Source organism: Lepidochelys kempii, chromosome 9 (genome assembly GCF_965140265.1).
Source record: "Lepidochelys kempii isolate rLepKem1 chromosome 9, rLepKem1.hap2, whole genome shotgun sequence".
NCBI classification, from domain to species: domain Eukaryota; kingdom Metazoa; phylum Chordata; order Testudines; family Cheloniidae; genus Lepidochelys; species Lepidochelys kempii.
In genome coordinates this window covers 90,689,560-90,707,021 of record NC_133264.1, presented here as the reverse complement: position 1 = coordinate 90,707,021, position 17,462 = coordinate 90,689,560, and the positions used below count along the sequence as shown (strand labels likewise).

The window sequence follows — 17,462 nt, the reverse complement described above, 5'->3', positions numbered from 1 at the left end:
CAATCACAGCTTAAAACCAGATGCTGTAAAATCAAGGATCTGCCAGAATAACACAGAGGAAGAAAGCACATTGGGTGGGTGAAGGGCAGCAGCAGAGAAAGGCTGAAAATGGCTTTCTGAACACCTCGGATCTGACACTGAAGCACACCATTACCCTGTCCAGAAAAACAACAGCAGCACCAGGAATGACTGAAGCAGTCTTGAGGCTTCTCATCCAGAGAGGGGAAGGAGGAAACATTCCCACAGGAGGCAGGAAACTGAAACCAGAAGCAACAGGCGACTGGGCAAGATCAAGCCTTGGGTCTGCTCCTGGCTCTGCGAGTGCCCACAGAGGAAGGCAGGGGCATGGACCTGGCTGGGGGGAGAAAAGCCCAGCTAAGCAGGGCTCAGGTCGGGTCAGGACGGGCTCGGCAGGGACCGGGTCAGCCAAAGCAGACGTGCATTGGATCAACCCAGGTCAGGCAGGGCAGATGAACCCAGCCAGGCTCAGAGGGGTGCAGCCCGGCCAGCTCTGCATGAGCTCCGCTCCCCGCAAGTCCCAGCCCTGGCTAAAGCCAGAGGTGCCACTTACCCGGAGCGCAGCCAGGTCGATGTTGTCCAGGCTCTTAGCGGTGTAGTCCCTCGCCATGATCCGGGGTCCCGGGAAACTTCCCCGGGCTGAAGTCAGTGGCGGCGCAGGAGAAGCCGCGGCCGGTGCAGGCGTTTCTCTCGGGGTGGGCGGGGACGGGGCGCTGCAGGAGCCGAGGGGATGCTCTTGATCGGTTTTTGCAGAGCTAACGGCCCCGACCCAGCTCAGCCCTTGCCAGCGGGTCCGTCCATGGCTGTCGGTCTGTGTGACAAACACAGGAAGCTTGACATGCAAGCAGCCTGCACGGCCGGGAAATCCTCCCCAGTCAGAGGGCGAGGACACAGCCCCGGAGCCGAGCTTCTTTGAAGAAAAACAACTTTGGCAGAGACATTTCCTCGGGAAAGTTTGCAAGGAAGTGACGTGCCCGAGGGGGTTTGGATGCCGCAGCTGCTGCGGCCGGAGCGGAGCAGGACTGGGGCGGGAGGGGCAGGGAATCGATTAGGGGGAAAGGTAACGAGCTGGAGCCGGCCACGCTTTGGTCCCATCAGCGAGAGAGCGAGAACCAGGCTCCCGGTGCATCAAACCACCCCGGAGCCCAGCGCGTCCCAGGGCAAAGCCCGGCAGCTGGATCGAGCCCCCAGCCTCTCCACTCAGGCATTAGGCTACGGGGCCCATTGGGCCGGGCCCAGCAGGTGTCAGACCCAGCCGATCCCGGGTCACCTGTTCGCTCTGCTTTAGTTTCTTTCGCCTCTGAGGTTCTCCGGGGTCAGCCAATGTCTGCTTGCTGGAGAAGCTCTCCTGCTCCGAGCCAGATGGGAGCTTTCTCCCTTGCCATGCTGGCAGAGATTCAGTCTCCTGGGGAAGGTATTGGGCATAGGTGCTGCGGCACCCCCTGGCTTCAAGTGGTTTCCATTATATTCAGGGTTTACAGTTTGGTTCCCTGGCTCTCAGCACCCCCCACAATACAAATTGTTCCAGCACCCCTGGTTTTGAGGGATACCCGCCCCTCATCCCTTTCTTCCTGCTCTTTGGACAGCTTCTGCTATTTTGGAGGGGTGTGTAGGATCTTCTCCCCTTCTTTTTCTGAGCTAGCATTGATGCCAGCTTGACAGAGCTAAGGTATGTCTACACTGCAAAATAAACTGAAAACCCCCACCATGGCAGCGTGTCTCAGAGCCCGGGTGTACAGACTTACAGGGCTTGCGCTACAAACACCAGTCCCTTCCCCTTTGAGCTGGAGCTCACAAGGGGGGTTGGGTCTCGGAGCCCAAGCCTGGACATCTACACTGCTGTTTTTAGCCTGCTGCCGGGGTATATATGTACCTCCGGAGACTTAAGTCTGAGTCACACCTCTTCCTCACAAGCAGGCCGTGTCTTCACTGCAGAGTCCAGTGGGGTTACCGAACACCAGTTAACGCCTCACCTCTCACGTTTGCCTCACTCCAGTGAGAGCAGCCGAAGTAACTCTGGAACTGCACAGACGCAGTAGCATGTACCCCTGACAGGCTAGAAGCACCACTGCCCTCCAGTGGAGGGGTTGCGTGTGGACAGGACTTGAGATGCGTAACCTCAGGTTATAAGTAGACTTAACTCTGCAGTGAAGACAAGCACAGGGATTCACCTTTGGAGGGAACGACCAGCACCTAATAAAGGAGCGATGGGAGATAGGGCTTGCAAGTGATGTCATCTCTCCCTTTCCCGGATTCCATGGAAGCCCCTCTGGCAAACTGGGCAGGGGTAGGCCGTCTATTTGTAGACAGGGGCACCCATCTGTGGGCTTTGAGGCAGGGGCATCCATCCGTGGGCTTTGCTTTCTGCTGCAATCTCCCTGGGCAAGCCTGAAGAGATGATATTGCGGTAGAACGCCTGCTAACTGTGAATACATATTAAGGCCCACATGGCAGAGAATGATGGGAGCTTTTATTTTACTTACACAGAGAGAGAGCTCAGCAATCACAGCAAAAGACGGGCAGATGCTTTCGAAAGTTCCCTTCAGTACGGAATGCAGATGCAGCTATGGAAGTTGTGGGACACCCTGAGAATTTGGAGCTAGCCCTGCCAATGTTCACAGGAAGAAACAGCTTGATCTTTAAATATTCATGGTAAATAGGCCCAATGGCCTGTGATGAGATGTTAGATGGGGTGGGATCTGAGTTACCCAGGAAAGAATTTTCTGTAGTATCTGGCTGGTGAATCTTGCCCATATGCTCAGGGTTTAGCTGATCGCCATATTTTTGGTCAGGAAGGAATTTTCCTCCAAGGCAGATTGGAAGAGGCCCTGGAGGTTTTTTGCCTTCCTTTGTAGCATGGGGCATGGGTCACTTGCTGGAGGATTCTCTGCTTCTTGAAGTCTTTAAACCACGATTTGAGGACTTCAATAGCTCAGACATAGGTGAGAGGTTTTTCGCAGGAGTGGGTGGGTGAGATTCTGTGGCCTGCGTTGTGCAGGAGGTCAGACTAGATGATCATAATGGTCCCTTCTGACCTTAGTATCTATGAATCTATAAACCACCCAGACTGATTTCAGCAAGGCGGTTCTACCTTCTGCAAGGTAGCATCACGTGTCCTGAAACAGCCGACAGCATCACAACACCACAATGCTGGCGTTTGCCCCCAGAGAGTGGCACTCTTAGATATAGCAGGTCCAGGGACTCCACAAGCGACTCCACTCCTGCTAGGGCTGAGCATAGCCTAACCTCCAGGGCATCAGTCAATTCTTGGTCTCTTTTTTTCAAAATAGAAGTCTGGCCTCAGTTATGAGCTGTTGGCATGGGTTTCTCTAGAGGCAGTGAGGTCACTGGACTGGTTATACCCCAGAGGAAATCCCAGGCTGCCTACCTGGCAAACCTCAGTGAAAAGTAAACTTGGAAGAGATTTAAAGAAAAAAACATCAGTACATTGGCATATAATTTTAGAGCCCAAATTCCTTCCAGTGGGTTTCACTCCCGGTTATAGAGAATACATTCTGTGTTATAGTGGAGGAGGAGGGGAGAGCAGAAATCACACCGGGCAGAGGAGGATACATTAGACAGAGCTGCCCTTTGGCCCTGAAAAGCCCACAGCCCTGGGCCTCCCTGATTTGGGGTAACTAGCAATGCAAAGGAGGATTTCAGCTTTCATTTTTTGTTAAGAGATGTTTCTAGACTCTTTCCTTGTGGAGACAGCCTTGAAGGCATGAATCAATACAGGCCAGTAGTTAATGCTGAAGGGAACAATTTTCTGAGCTCCCATTCTGCAGCAGGAACCTGAGATAAACCTAAAGATTCCTTTCACAAAAATGAGTGCTTTATCCTGGAAGGAAGGGAATTCCAACCCATCTTTAAGCCAGCCTGGTGCACAACAATGAAATAACAGTGGAGAGGAATCAGTTACACTTTAGGGCAGGATAGCAAAAATGTATTTGGCAAGCTTGCAGTAAAGTGTTATGGCTAGCTCTCAGGATGGCATGTGATTACAAACTATGCTGCCCGTTACAAATCTGTTTTGCCCTGTAATTACAAATGCAGAAAGAACATAATGTGCGACTGCATTGTTGTGGGATTGAAGGGATCTACATGCCATGGGGCTTTCTTGTTCATACTTAAAGGCACAAATCAAGGGAAATATATTTTATCACCCGATAAACTCCTTGAACTTTAAAAATCATCCTGAGAACATCTTGGCCAGAATTTCACACTCTTTTACTTAGGAGTGAGCAGAGGTCCACTGGAAAAGGGGTTAGCTGGATTGAGATACTCATATCAGTTTTGAAATAGTCATTTTATAATCTTACATATGAAACCAAGTCACAGTGTTTCAAATATCTGTTAGCACATGACTGCGGATGCAAGGCCAGTCGCTGAGGGACAGAATGTTGAAATAAAGTCCTTTAGCAATTTCCTTGAGAAGAAATGCTGATGCCTCATTTGACTTGAAAATGTTCGTTTAAAATAGTTCCCTGCAGTGTATGTTAACAGCGAAGCTGTCCCCAGCTTGCCCACCCAGTTCCTCTGTATGCCAGCTGTCGGAGGGCAGTTATGGACTTAGGGTTGGTTGCTGTAATCGGATCTTTGGTGTGCGTAAGCTTGTTCAAGGAGCTGAACTATGTATGTGGGGACAAGCATCTGCTGATGACACAAAAACCTCCAGCCCTTGCTCCTCTCACACCTTGATTACTATATCTTTCTCCTCTCCTGCCTCTGCCCTCTTCCAGTCCTTCCAAAACTCCACTGCTTAGCACTCTGTGCCAGCTTGCCCTTTGAATCCTTTTACTGGATTCCTGTCCTCACCTGCCAGGCTTTATATAAATATCACCTTAGCCTACGTCTCCACTGTCATTTCCTCCACTCTCCACTCCCTGTGCCCCTCTCAATCCCCTAGCCATAGAGCTGTCTTTGTCTCCTTTTCTTCTCGGCTTCATACCTTCTTTTGTGCTATTCCTCAGCATGAGAGAGTCTCCAAGTTGTAGTCTGCTAAGTGTCCTCTCTCTCTGCCACCTTTTAAAACCTCCATAAGACTCTCTTCTTTAATGGATCCTACCTACCTTGTTTTCCTCCTGGGTAATCTTTCCAAACATTTCCCTCTCTGAACTGTTGCCTCATTGTTTGTCTTGTCTTTCACTGATTATCAGCTTGTTAGGGCAGGAAACATGCCTTACCACAAGTGTACATAGTATTTTTACAAGGCATAGAATGTTTTATAACTGATTAAGGATAACAGTAATAATTTATGGATGCTTCCTGTCTTCTGGCCTCCTACCAGCCACTGCCCATGTGGTAGGGCATAAGCCTGCTCCCATAGATGTCAAAAGCAAAACTCATTGATTTCAGTATTACAGGATCAGGCTCTAAAAGGGGCTTAGCAGTAGTCCCAAGGACAGATAGTTCTTTCCATTTCTTCATCTCTATCTTTTCCACTGCCCTGCCCTAAGGAGTATTTTTACTTAGACTATAAGCTCTTTGGAGCAGAGCATGTCTTTTTGTTCTATGTTTGTACAGTGCCTAGCACAACGGTCCCAGTCTATGACTGGGCTTCATAGGCATGACCACAATACAAATAAACATGATTTTTATCTTGCTTACTTCTAATTAATTTGGAACCATTGGGATCTATTGGTTCTTAAAATGTGGTCCATCAACATTTGCTGGTGGTATATGGAGAGTAGGCTGGTCACATGGTGCTGGCTGTCCTTCCCGGCATTTAGCTGCTAAACTGCAGTAAAATAAATTAAAGTACTTTCTAACACTTCACCAAGTGATCAATTGCTGTCGTTGCCCCCGGTATGTCATGTGATCACCAGTGGGCATTGAGGTGGTCTCTATTAAGATGTGGGCCACTCTATGAAAAAGTTTGGGAATCCTTGGAACATACAAGACCTTTTATGGCTTCAGTCCTACTCAAATAGACTTCACAGGTTCAGGATTAGGCCCTATAAAAATGCCACTCAAACTTGTAATTCCAGTTAACCTGGACTAATTTTGCCGGTGAATTATACAAAATTCCTGTCATTCTGTCAACGTTTTGCTTTCAGTATAAAATGATCAAATCCAACATTTTTGAGTACAGTGGAATTGAAAATTAATTCAGTATAAAATGTCAAGTAACAAAAAACCAGCATAAACCCCAGAAAAAAGCCTTGTTTGCAATGTACAAGTAAAAAAACAACCCTCTCAAGCTACCATCCCAAAGCAAAGAGCCACGTAAGGATTTGCAGGTGGATGTCCTTAAAATATAGAGTGTTTCTATATAGTGTGTGCTTTCAGGGCCCATAGACCGCCCTCAGTTCCCATACAGATTTGGCATTGATGCCAAGGATTAAGTACAGACCTTTGGTTGTACTGATCCTATTGAAAGTAAAATGAAACAGGTAAACGTATTCACAGCTCCCCACATGGAATATGGTGAGTACCCTTGCCAGAAGGAAAATTTTAATGATGCAACGGCTTTGACTTTTTGGATTGAGTTACAGACTGAGGGTATATTTTAAGGCAGTTTTTGCATTTAAAAAATATAGATGGAAGGATGTCAGGCATCTATTCTGTCTGCTTGGCTCTTTTATGTGGCTTTACCTTGGATCTCAAACCCAGAACCATCTGGTTGACAGATGAGACAACTATCAGCTGGACTACGCTGACATAGTGGGTTCACTCTAAAGTCATGGCCCCCTCTGGTTCCCATCCATCATGGTACTCATCAGCCCACAGTGAAGTTACTGTAACAGCAGGATGTTGGAAAAGCCAACAACACAAGAGTAACAACAGGAGGGGAACTAGTTGTTGAAAATTAAAAAGATAAATGCTTGAGTTAAAATAAAGTTGGGATCATAACAGTGCATCTGATTCATACGTGCTGTTACAATTGCACATATACATGGGGACACTGCTCGCACAAGTAGCTGTGTATGGCCATTGCCTGTGCACATATGCTGTTCGCATGCACAACCGCAGCTACTGTGTGTGCATGTTACTACATGTACATTTTGCATATGTAATTGTACTCGTAGCTTGTTTAAAAATCTGGTTCACCAGGTACAAAATTATTTGGAATATTTTTGTGAGAACTCCTGGGTGTGGCAGAATTGTCTTCCCTCGGTGCTACTACCATTCGGCCTTCACCATGTTCCCCTTCCTTTAATCCTTTGCCAATTGTAAAGTTCCTGCAAGAAGAACTGGGTTTTCAGTGATGCCCACTGCCTTCCTTATACTTACACAGGTAAAACTTCTTGGAATTTAGGAAACAATTCTCTTGATAATGCCAAAGAAGGGACAGACTCTAGCTCATAGTTTGTCTTGTAGCTATGTTGGCTTTGCAGGGCTCACAGAAGTACAGTGTAGCTTGTTTTTATCTTGAATGCTAGCAGATCTTACTCTGAATATAGAGAGGGGGCAGGTCTGTTGAGTAAGAAAGTGCCATTTGTACATAATCACTTTTCAGTGTGCAACCAGACTTACAAGCTCTAAATCCTTTTTCTTCCAATTGCCAATCTGAGGTCTGTTTTCTGCAGAAACAGGAACTGGCAGGCGTGCTCTCAGTCCCCATTGCTGACTCTGTAGGCTGTTTCTGCTCCAGTCCCTGACCAAGCATCCGAAGAGAGGGTCTCTGCTATCTTGTGTTATCGCTATTGTACCTTGCACTCTGCTTCTGCCTGAGGCGGAATGTCAGAATAACCCCCAAGTGATCCATGAATTCAGTGTTACACCTCAGACTGCCAGTACAGACATCAAGAAAATACATTCATCTTATTAACAATAAAAAAAGTTTACAGACTTCCTTTAGAATTATGTCAGTTGAAAAAAACCCAAAAGCCACTGTGGACAGTTGGCTGCGCGGCTGGAGTATATTGGGACAGCCTTCTGTTCTCCTCCTGCAGCAAAGTACAAGCCACTGCAACTAAATCCTCCAGCAGCCACTGCAGGCCTGAGCACGAAGGGCTAAGAGCCATATTCATGCAAAGGATGTTTTGTATTAAAAGGGAAATACAAGTGTAAAGGGGGAAGAGGAACTTCCTTTGTTTCAACAAAGGAAATGCCATTGTACCCAAGAAGTAGGGGGCTTAATCCCAAACTCCATTCTCTGGAACAGCTCCCATTGACTTCAGATTTGGGCCCATTGTAATAATGATCACTGCCAGATGTGACACTTGCTAAAGGAAGAGTGTGTTTAAAACTGCTGCCTGGCTTGTTTCTTTTAGGCCTTGTTTACACTGGGATTTCAGTCACTGTTGTGTAGCTACAAAGGACCAAATCCTAGTGCAGACATGGCTTACACCAGTGCCCACCTCACTCTGCCAGTGTACATCATGTCTGTATTAGGACCAGTGCAGTTTCTGAAATTCAGACACCAGAATATTCCTTCTAAAGTAACAGTCTTTTATTGAATTGACTTGGAAATGATTTTTTTAATAGAATCTTAGAATACCAAGGTTGGAAGGGACCTCAGGAGGTCATCTAGTCCAACCCCCTGCTCAAAGCAGGACCAATCCCCAATTTTTGTCCCACATCCCAAAATGGCCCCCTCAAGGATTGAACGCACAACCTTGGGTTTAACAGGGCACTGCTCAAACCACTGAGCTATCCCTCCCCACCAAATATTAACTAGAGATTTTAAATAACCCTTTAGTGTGTCTTTAAGGCACAGCCTGGCATTGGAGAGAAGCTCCTTGGCCCAGAAACCTAAAGGAATTTATGTGCCCAACTCCCATTGACATGAATGGGGCTCCTTGAGGTTCTGGTGACTGTATCCTCTGCATAACACTTCCAGTGGGGGAAGTGGGTGCTCTTCTCTGAGTCTGGCTAGCTTTGCTGGCTTGTGTGAAGGGAGTCAGGGCCATCCTGCCTGCCCACTTAAGGCGGCGAACTTAGTAGCTCTCCCAGTGCTCCGCAGAGGTCCCTGGGTGGAGACACATGGGGGAAGAGGACAACAGACTACAAGTTTATTAAATAAAATTCTGGTGGAATAAACAAATGGCAATAACGAATCCAGTATTAAAGAAAACACAACTGACATCCATCGATAGGGCTCCTGGGCCAATGCTTGGATTCGTTACCTCTGAGAACATCGTTCTAAAAATGATTTATTGCTGCTAATGGTTTTTATGAAGTCCTATAGAGCAAAGTCACTGCTGCTAAGATCTTGATTTACTAGGCCTCTTTTTATCATCCTCTAACTATAAAGTTGTCCCCTTAAGTTTCCAATTATAACATTGTTTTCTTTTCATGGGTGGCTTTTGTCTATTCTCTGCCATAAGGCGACAAGTTGCAGACACTGTCGATGCCCAGCTGTGTGGTCTATGTGCCCTGTGAATGTCTTCATTCCAGCTACTTGCAATCTGAAGTCATCCACACCCAGAGGTTCTCCACCAGGGGTTTGCATGCCCCTGGGGGTACGCAGAGGTCTTCCAAGGAGTACATCAGCTCCTCTAGCTATTTGCCTAGTTTTACAACAGGCTACATAAAAACCACTAGCAAGTCCGTACAAACTAAAATTTCATACGACTTGTTTATACTGCTCTATGCACTATACACCAAAACAGCAGTGGGCAAACTTTTTGGCCAAAGGGCCACATCGGGGTTGCAAAACTGTATGGAGGGCTGGGTAGGAAGACTGTGCCTCCCCAAACAGCCTGGCCCCCCACCCACTATCCGCCCCCTCCCACTTCCCGTCCCCTAACTGCCCCCCTCAGAACTCCCAACCCATCGAACACCCCCTGCTTCTTGTCCCCTGACTGCCCTCTCCTGGGACCCCCTGCTCCAACCACCCCCCCAGGGACCCCACCCCCTATCCAACCGCCCCCTGCTCCCTGACTGCTCCCTGTCCCCTGACTGCCCCCCAGAACCTTCTGCCCCTTATCCAACCTCACGGCTCCCCGCCCCCTTACCATGCCGCTCAGAGTGGCAGGACTGGAAGCTGCGAAGCCCAGCTGGAGCCAACCGGCGGCGTGGCTGCAGGTGAAGGGGGACAGCAGGGTAGGGGCCAGGGGCTAACCTCCCTGGCTGGGAGCTCAAGGGCCGGGCAGGATGGTCCCGCGGGCCAGATGTGGCCTGCGGGCCGTAGTTTGCCCACCTCTGCACTAAAATGTAAGTACAATTTTTATATTCCAATTGATTTATTTTATAATTATATGGTAAAAATGAGAAACCGAACAATTTTTCAATAATAGTGTGCTGTGACACTGATTTGTAAGCAGGTAGTTTTTAAGTGAGGTGAAACTTGGGAGTACGTCAGACAAATCAGACTCCTGAAAGGAGTACAGTAGTCTGGAAAGCTTGAGAGCCACTGCTCCACACAATGTGTTGAACATGCACCATTTGTTGATCAGAGCAAAGTGAAAAAGAGCTTCAGCCATCCCTAGATTTGAGGATATGTAATGTATGGGGAACTATTGTACCAGTCAATATATCTCTTCTCTTGCCTGGGGTGGCAGTCCTGTAGCCTGTGGGGGAAAGAGACTCTTTCGTTTCATGCAAGGTGCACCTAGAATCCGAGACCTAGCATTTAACTAAGAGATCACAGAATCTGTCTACTGTCTAATTAAGGTATTTCTACACTACTCATTACCATAGCATCTAAGGCACAGGTGAGAAAATTATGGCCCGCGGGACCGTCCTGCCCGGCCCCTGAGCTCCCAGCTTGGGAGGCTAGCCCCTGGCCCCTCCCACGCTGTTCCCTCTCCCCCGCAGCCATGCCGCTGCGCCACCAGTGCTCTGGGCAGCGGGGCTGCGAGCTCGTGCCGGGCAGCGTGTCTGGCTCCGGCTGGGTGGCGTGGCTGCCAGACATGCTGCTCTGAGCAGCATGGTAAGGGGCCGGGGCCGGGGCCAGGGCCAGGGCCAGGGGGTTGGATAAGGGACAGGGGGTTCTGAGGGGCAGTCAGAGGACAGGGAGCAGGGGGTGGTTGGATGGGGCGGAGGTTCTGTGGGGTGGGACGACAGGGAGCAGGGGGGATTGGATAAGCGAGGGAGTCCCACGCGGCCTGTCAGGGGGCGAGGGTGTGGATAGGGGTTGGGGCAGTCAGGGGACAAGGAGCAGGGGGGTGGATGGGTTGGGGGTTCTGAGTGGGGCAGTCAGAGGGTGGAAAGTGGGAGCGGGTCGGATGGGGGCGGGGGCCAGGCTGTTTGGGGAGGCACAGCCTTCCCTACACGGCTCTCCATACAGTTTTGCAACCCCGATGTGGCCCTCAGGCCAAAAGTTTGCCCAGCCCTGATCTAAGGGCTGATCCAAAGCTCACTGACATCAGTGGGAGTCTTTCAATTAACTTCAGTGAACTTTAGATCAGGTCCTAAGTGCTAAATATTTTTCATCCCTTCCAGCATCTGAACTACAGAGAATTCTACTATTAAACCTTGGTTTATAAATGTAAAGATTAGGTCAAGAGGTAATATTTGGACCTAAAAAACCCTGGTGTTTGGATCCAGGGATTGAGTTTGGATCTACCTCTACTTTTAGCATCCGAGGAGTAAAAAAAAAACCCAAACCATGTCTCCTACAGGATTCAATAATACACCCGGAAGTTTTAATCTCTTTTTAAAAAGTTCATTTTTCAGTTCCTGGCAGCAATAATAGTTTAGTTTTGCAGGATATCCAAAATGAGACATTAAATGACCAAATAGCTTCCTTCCCAAACGATTCCTGAATGGATAGGCCCAGTTGGAAAAAGTGCCTCTTAATTTAATCACAGCCACAATGTCCTCTTATCTCCCATGGCAAAGCTAATCACACAGGTCTCAGTCAAAACACGAATTAGTCAGAATGCTACACATTGGCGCTCTTAGGAGAAATTAATGTTCTTTTTGGCCTTATGCAAGGGCATTTCTGGGCAATGTGTGTCTTGATCTATTTGTACATAAAGAGCCAGAGAAAACCCTTCCTTACGAGCTGATAACCCTCCCATTTACAGCATGACCCATGACTTCATAGTATTGTTTCAGCACTGCAGATCTGAGTTTCTCAAGTAATGCTAGTTACTGGAGGTTTCCTGTTTCCTTTAAATCCAGTACATTTCCCTGCTATCCCAGACAACATCCCTGCAAATACTTTTCCTCAAACAAGTCACATTTTTCCCCATCTGGAATCCCTGGTATTTTCTCTCTCTTTTCCTGGGTTCTCAGCTGGAGTCATTTGCTTGTAATTAAATGTGTTACATGATTAATTATGCACATACATGGCTGATGGTATGAAAGCTGTGTCCATACAGCAACAAAGTGTATTCCATATTCATTTCCCCCCACTTCATAAACTTCCCCTCTCTTTTTCCTCTCATTCTATTTCACTTAGGTTGTTATACTTTGCCCGTCACCTTGATATCTGAGCACCTATAGATTTATACAGCCATTCACATCTATGTAGCCATTCTCTGCCTTTATACAATTCACCCTCCATACACTGATTCATGAATAGAAATAATATTGGAGTTCAGCCCCAACAGCAAATTAAACCACGGGTGGAATCCTGGTCTTCTTGAAGTCAGCACCAACACTTCCATTGACTTCAGTAGAGTCAGTGTTTTAACCCATATCCTTTTGCTCTATGGATTATTCACAAGGATAGTTTCATGCAATAGTTGAACTGAGATTGCTAACTTGGGGGGAAATCTTGCATCCAGTGAAGTCAAAGGCAAAACTCCCATTTACTTCAGTAGGGTCAGAATTTCATTCTTTATATTTTAGTTTCAGCTTGAATTTGACAGCCTTTTAATTCTTCCTGTTCCTTTGGTTTCCCTGCAACATTGCCAACATCACTTTTTACTGCTGCTTGCTGCTATCTGTTGGGCACCTTGACATGTGTTCGGTTTAAATGCTATTGACTGACCAATATATCTGCCTGACTCCCCCGTACATCAGGGTCAAAGCGGATTTAGTTTGGCAGCTTATAACAGAGAGAGAAAGAACAAATTCCTTGCAAAGAATAAATATAGAAGAATGAAACAGATTGCCCGTGTTAAGGGACTCTGGCTTACTGAATGATGCACTCTCAGCTTGGTGATGGTGCTTTTTTACTTCTCTACAATGAGCTTCATTTACCTAATCTTTTTAAATTTATTTGCTTAGTTTCGTTCCTTTCACCCATCCATTCTGAGTCACTCTGTAATTGAGGACATGATAAAATTATACTCTAATAGATTTCAGAGTAACAGCCGTGTTAGTCTGTATTCGCAAAAAGAAAAGGAGTACTTGTGGCACCTTAGAGACTAACCAATTTATTTGAGCATGAGCTTTCGTGAGCTACAGTTCACTGCATCCGATGAAGTGAGCTGTAGCTCACGAAAGCTCATGCTCAAATAAATTGGTTAGTCTCTAAGGTGCCACAAGTACTCCTTTTCTTTTTACTCTAATAGAGCCAATCTTAGCATTTTTCGTTGGCCTTACAAATTTTTTTTTAAACCTCTCGCCTCAAGCATAGCTGGCTGGCACTGTGATCATGCTGGTTTAAGAATCTGCAGGAGGGATAACAAGATGATTTGATGAGGTACACCAAAGCTTAACTCACTAATGTTATGTAAAAAGTTTGTGTGTGCTCACATCTCTCTCTCCAGTTCTTCCCCAGTCTCCTGTTGCAGAAGTAGTGGACTCCAGTTGCTTCTACTGGGGTCCATTCAAAGTTGCATACGTTTTGCAAGGGATAATTTTCCAGATATGGTGTGGGACACTCGTTCCTCAGATCCTGGTGGGTTTTATGTGCATTCTAGTGAATTTCAGCACAGTATGTGTCTTTTCCCTCTCTTAGCAACTTTGTCGGGGTCGGGTGGTGGTGGGGAAACAGCTGCTGTGTCTGCACACAAGACGACATTTAAAAATGCAGTACAAAGAAACCAAAAGGCATCACAGTTTCATAGCTTCCACACTGACATTATAAATTAATCTGTTGCATGGCACAGCATCCATTGCTTTTCTGAATTTCCGACAAATTATGTTAACTTTTGACAGACTGGTTAAGGTTTTGGACTTTTAAAATCTTGTAAGTATGGTTTTGGCTTGGCAAAAAACCAAATGCTAAACCACAGATGACTCAGATCAGAGTTCCCTTTTATCCCAGCCACTGAAGTGTGATGGGTTGGATAATAAGGAAATCATATCTGAATCACCCAAGGATTGCAGGCAGGGGAATTGTCAGACAAATGCCATTTTGTTCTAAAAAAACCCAACCAAGCTGGTTTTGGTTTTGCAAAACCAACTTTCAAAGCAGGGATGACTTCCAAGGTATGAGGAGTTCTTAAATAAAATGTCCTAGTTTTGTTCCATCTCTGCTTTTTAATGCCATCTACAAATTCTGCATTGTACTCAACAAGTTTCTCAGGCATGAGCCTCTCCTTATAAATCAGTTCTGTGCCTCACAAAATTAAACGTCTCTAAGCTTTTTTTATGCCTCCCTGCTAGTCCCAATTGCATATCTATAGTTCCTTGGCCCCTTGCTGCTCCTTTTCTGAAGAAGAAAAAAAAAAAAAAAGAGGAACTACAGAACATTAGCTCCCATCCAGACCTTTGGCACAAAAGCTGGCCAAAGTGAGCTATTAAACATCCCCAGTAAAGTCTTTCCTGCTCTCAATCCCACTTCCTTAAAGTCCTGTGTTGTTTTTCATCTCAGTACTTAGTCAACTTTGAACGTTTCAAATGAACTCAGCTGCCCCAGCGCAATGCCTGAGCCTTTTAAACCATTTTCTTTTCCTCAAGGGAAATGCAGTCCTATCTTTGGGATGTTGCCTACTGCTTCTTTTGAGATTGCTTATCATAGAATATCAGGGTTGGAAGGGACCTCAGGAGGTCATCTAGTCCAATCCCCTGCTCAAACCAGGACCAATCCCAAATTTTTGCCCCAGATCCCTAAATGGCCCCCTCAAGGATTGAACTCACAACCCTGGGTTTGGCAGGCCAATGCTTAAACCACTGAGCTATCCCTCCCCATTGCTTGATGGGAAGGACAGAGGGAAACTCATTTAAACCCTCAGTGATACTGGTCTCATCCAATACTAACTTGTGAATAAGTCTATGGTCTTTTCCTTTATATCCCTGCCTGTCTCATCTGAACAATCTTTATCTTTGTATATGAAAAACCAGCACATAACTGAAGCTTGGCTGGAAGTTATGTCCATAATATTGTGCTCTCTATGATCGTCATTAACATTGCTCTAATTAAGGGCCTGCCAGCATTTTCATTAAAAGACCTGGTTTTGCAGTGAATATGGAGCTAGCAGAGTGCTTGGGTGGGGTTACATTTGACAAACTGTGCAGTGTAGCTGTCAGCTCTGACTGTAAACATTTTAAAATTAAATTAGTCAAAGGAGTTCAGATGTTTGGGAACAGGATGATTTTGGGGTTAAGGCCCTGGACTGCAACGCAAGAGACTGGGGTTCTCTGCCATACTATGCGTCACCTTGGACAAGTCATTTCATCTCTCCAAACCTGAATCATTGTTGCTACAAGGCTCCTTTACCCTGGCTATGCCAGCGTGAGGTAGATCTAGGTGCACCCCAGGGAATTAACCCTGGCGTAGCAGGAATCCTTGACCGCATAGCATCAATGCAGGAGGCATGCTAGGGGAGGTATTGCTACACCCTGGCTACTCTTGGCTGCTGTAGGTTCCTCCACATTTTGAGGCAGAGAATAATTTAGCCTTGCCACTTAACCTCTCTGCTTTAGCTTCCCCGTCTGTAAAATGAAGATCGTATTCCCAGTGCCTTATAGATGTGTTGGGAGGACTCATTCCTTAATGGTTTTACAGAGCTTTGAAGAAGAAAGGCTCCGTTGCTCTTCAGTAGATATGGGATGAGTCTACTATTTTTGTAACCGATGAGTGCTAAACACCAGTAATAAGGAAGCAATTTGGCTAGATATTAAAGACAAATAAGCCATTCTAAGGAGTTAAGATGTCAAATTGTTAAACAGGTTTGGCTCCTTCTGGTGGAGAAAACTCTGCAGATGATTTAAACCGATGGACAGTGAGTCCTGCTGTTATAAATACCATCAGTTTCCAGGATGGGGTCTGATCTGAAGGGGGATAGGAGGCCGGGGTCTGAGAAGCGACACAGGGATTCCTGAATGGAACCAGTCAAACACTACCTTCCCCATCTAGCTTTGCTGCTCCTTTCTGTGATATTGGTCCCACCTTCTGGCTCAGCCTGGGAAGCAGCAGGGGGCCACGTAGCTTTATGGGGTTGAGAGAAAGTGACTCTGTACTGGGAAGGTGATCAGTGGGGTCTTGTTATTATTAGAGGGGGCTTTGAAAGGACCAGTGAGGTGGGGGAAGGCTCCTTCTGTAGTTAGGAGAGGGAGAGGACAATGTCGGGAGGTAGGGAGAAAAGGAGAAAAGTGGCAGCATAGGGAATATGGCTCCCATCTCTGCATTTAGAGTCTCCCCCCTCCCCCAAGTTCTGAGAGGTGCCTCTCATGAGACTGGCTCCCCAGGTAAGTTAAATTGGTGCCTCAGGTTAGTCCAACATACATGTGCTTTGAATGGCCCTAGAATAATTGGAGTAGAAAGTGCCCTGGGCACATATGATGCCAGGTCTACAGTCCCTTGGTAATCTCTCTATCTGGGGCAGCAGGCAAGCCAGCTTTGTGGCCTCTGTCCAAAGGCTGAGCCACCACAGAGCCCAGAATTGGCATCCTGCAGCTTCCTTGTATTTAGAACTCTAAGGGTGGGAGATTTAAACCAACTCCACTCGTTCTAGCAGCTTAAATTTTTAACTGCTTTAAGCTTCATTAACTGCTCAAATATCTTTAACTCCTTAAACTCTGGCACACCTCCTTAAAGCAGTTTACAGGCTTACATTGCTTTAAGGAGCAAATGCTGATTTAAACTATCTGAGATCTTGTGCATTTTATGAGGTTGCTAACTTTTACTCTTTTTTACTATGTGTTTATACCATGCCTAGCCCTAATCTGAATTAGGCCTTTTAGCCGTTAATGTAACTTCCTAATAATAAAAATAATGTTAAAGCTTCCATGGTCTCCTTAATTCATCCTTGAAGACTGGTATTCATCCAGTCACTTGGAGCAGACTTTTCTCATGGGTGAGTAAAATATTATTAGTATTTACATTATCATTTTGTTAGGGGAAGGAGGGACATAGATTTTGTGCCTGGGTCGGAAAATGTTCACAACAATTTTTCAGGGGGTGTAGTATTTGGAAACATTAATGCTGTTGCTGGGTTACTATATCAAAAATCACTGTTTCTTACGCAATATCAGTAGGCCTATATTTCAGTGCCATCCATCCTAGCTGTCACATGCGTAGATGTCACTACTCCATCTACCTAACTCAGAAAAATGTAGCCATCTATCTGCTCTCTGATCAAAGTATCCAGGTGTTGCCTTGTTAGGGTTTATCCTCATTATTTGGCAACAAGTAGGTAAAATGACGGTTACAGTAATATACAGGAAAATGAGAATGGTGTTGCCGGACAGCCTGGGTGCAGGTGACATGC

At 46.3% G+C, this 17,462-nt stretch overlaps 1 protein-coding gene across 2 annotated transcripts in view; it reads right to left on the bottom strand.

The window, feature by feature from the left end:
- The window catches only part of NRK (Nik related kinase), a 121,782-nt gene extending 119,952 nt beyond the window's left edge, over nucleotides 1–1,830 (bottom strand). Inside the window, exons 1-2 of one of the 2 annotated variants that reach the window (XM_073358334.1) lie at nucleotides 1,764–1,830; nucleotides 572–829 (exon numbers count right to left, since the gene is read on the bottom strand). In XM_073358334.1, the coding sequence (XP_073214435.1) occupies nucleotides 572–628 (57 nt within the window). In that variant the 5' untranslated portion in view covers nucleotides 629–829; nucleotides 1,764–1,830. Of the gene's footprint in view, nucleotides 1–571; nucleotides 918–1,763 lie in introns of those variants that run through there. The other variant, XM_073358335.1, reaches the window with a different exon arrangement.
- Between the last annotated feature and the right edge of the window lie 15,632 nt (nucleotides 1,831–17,462).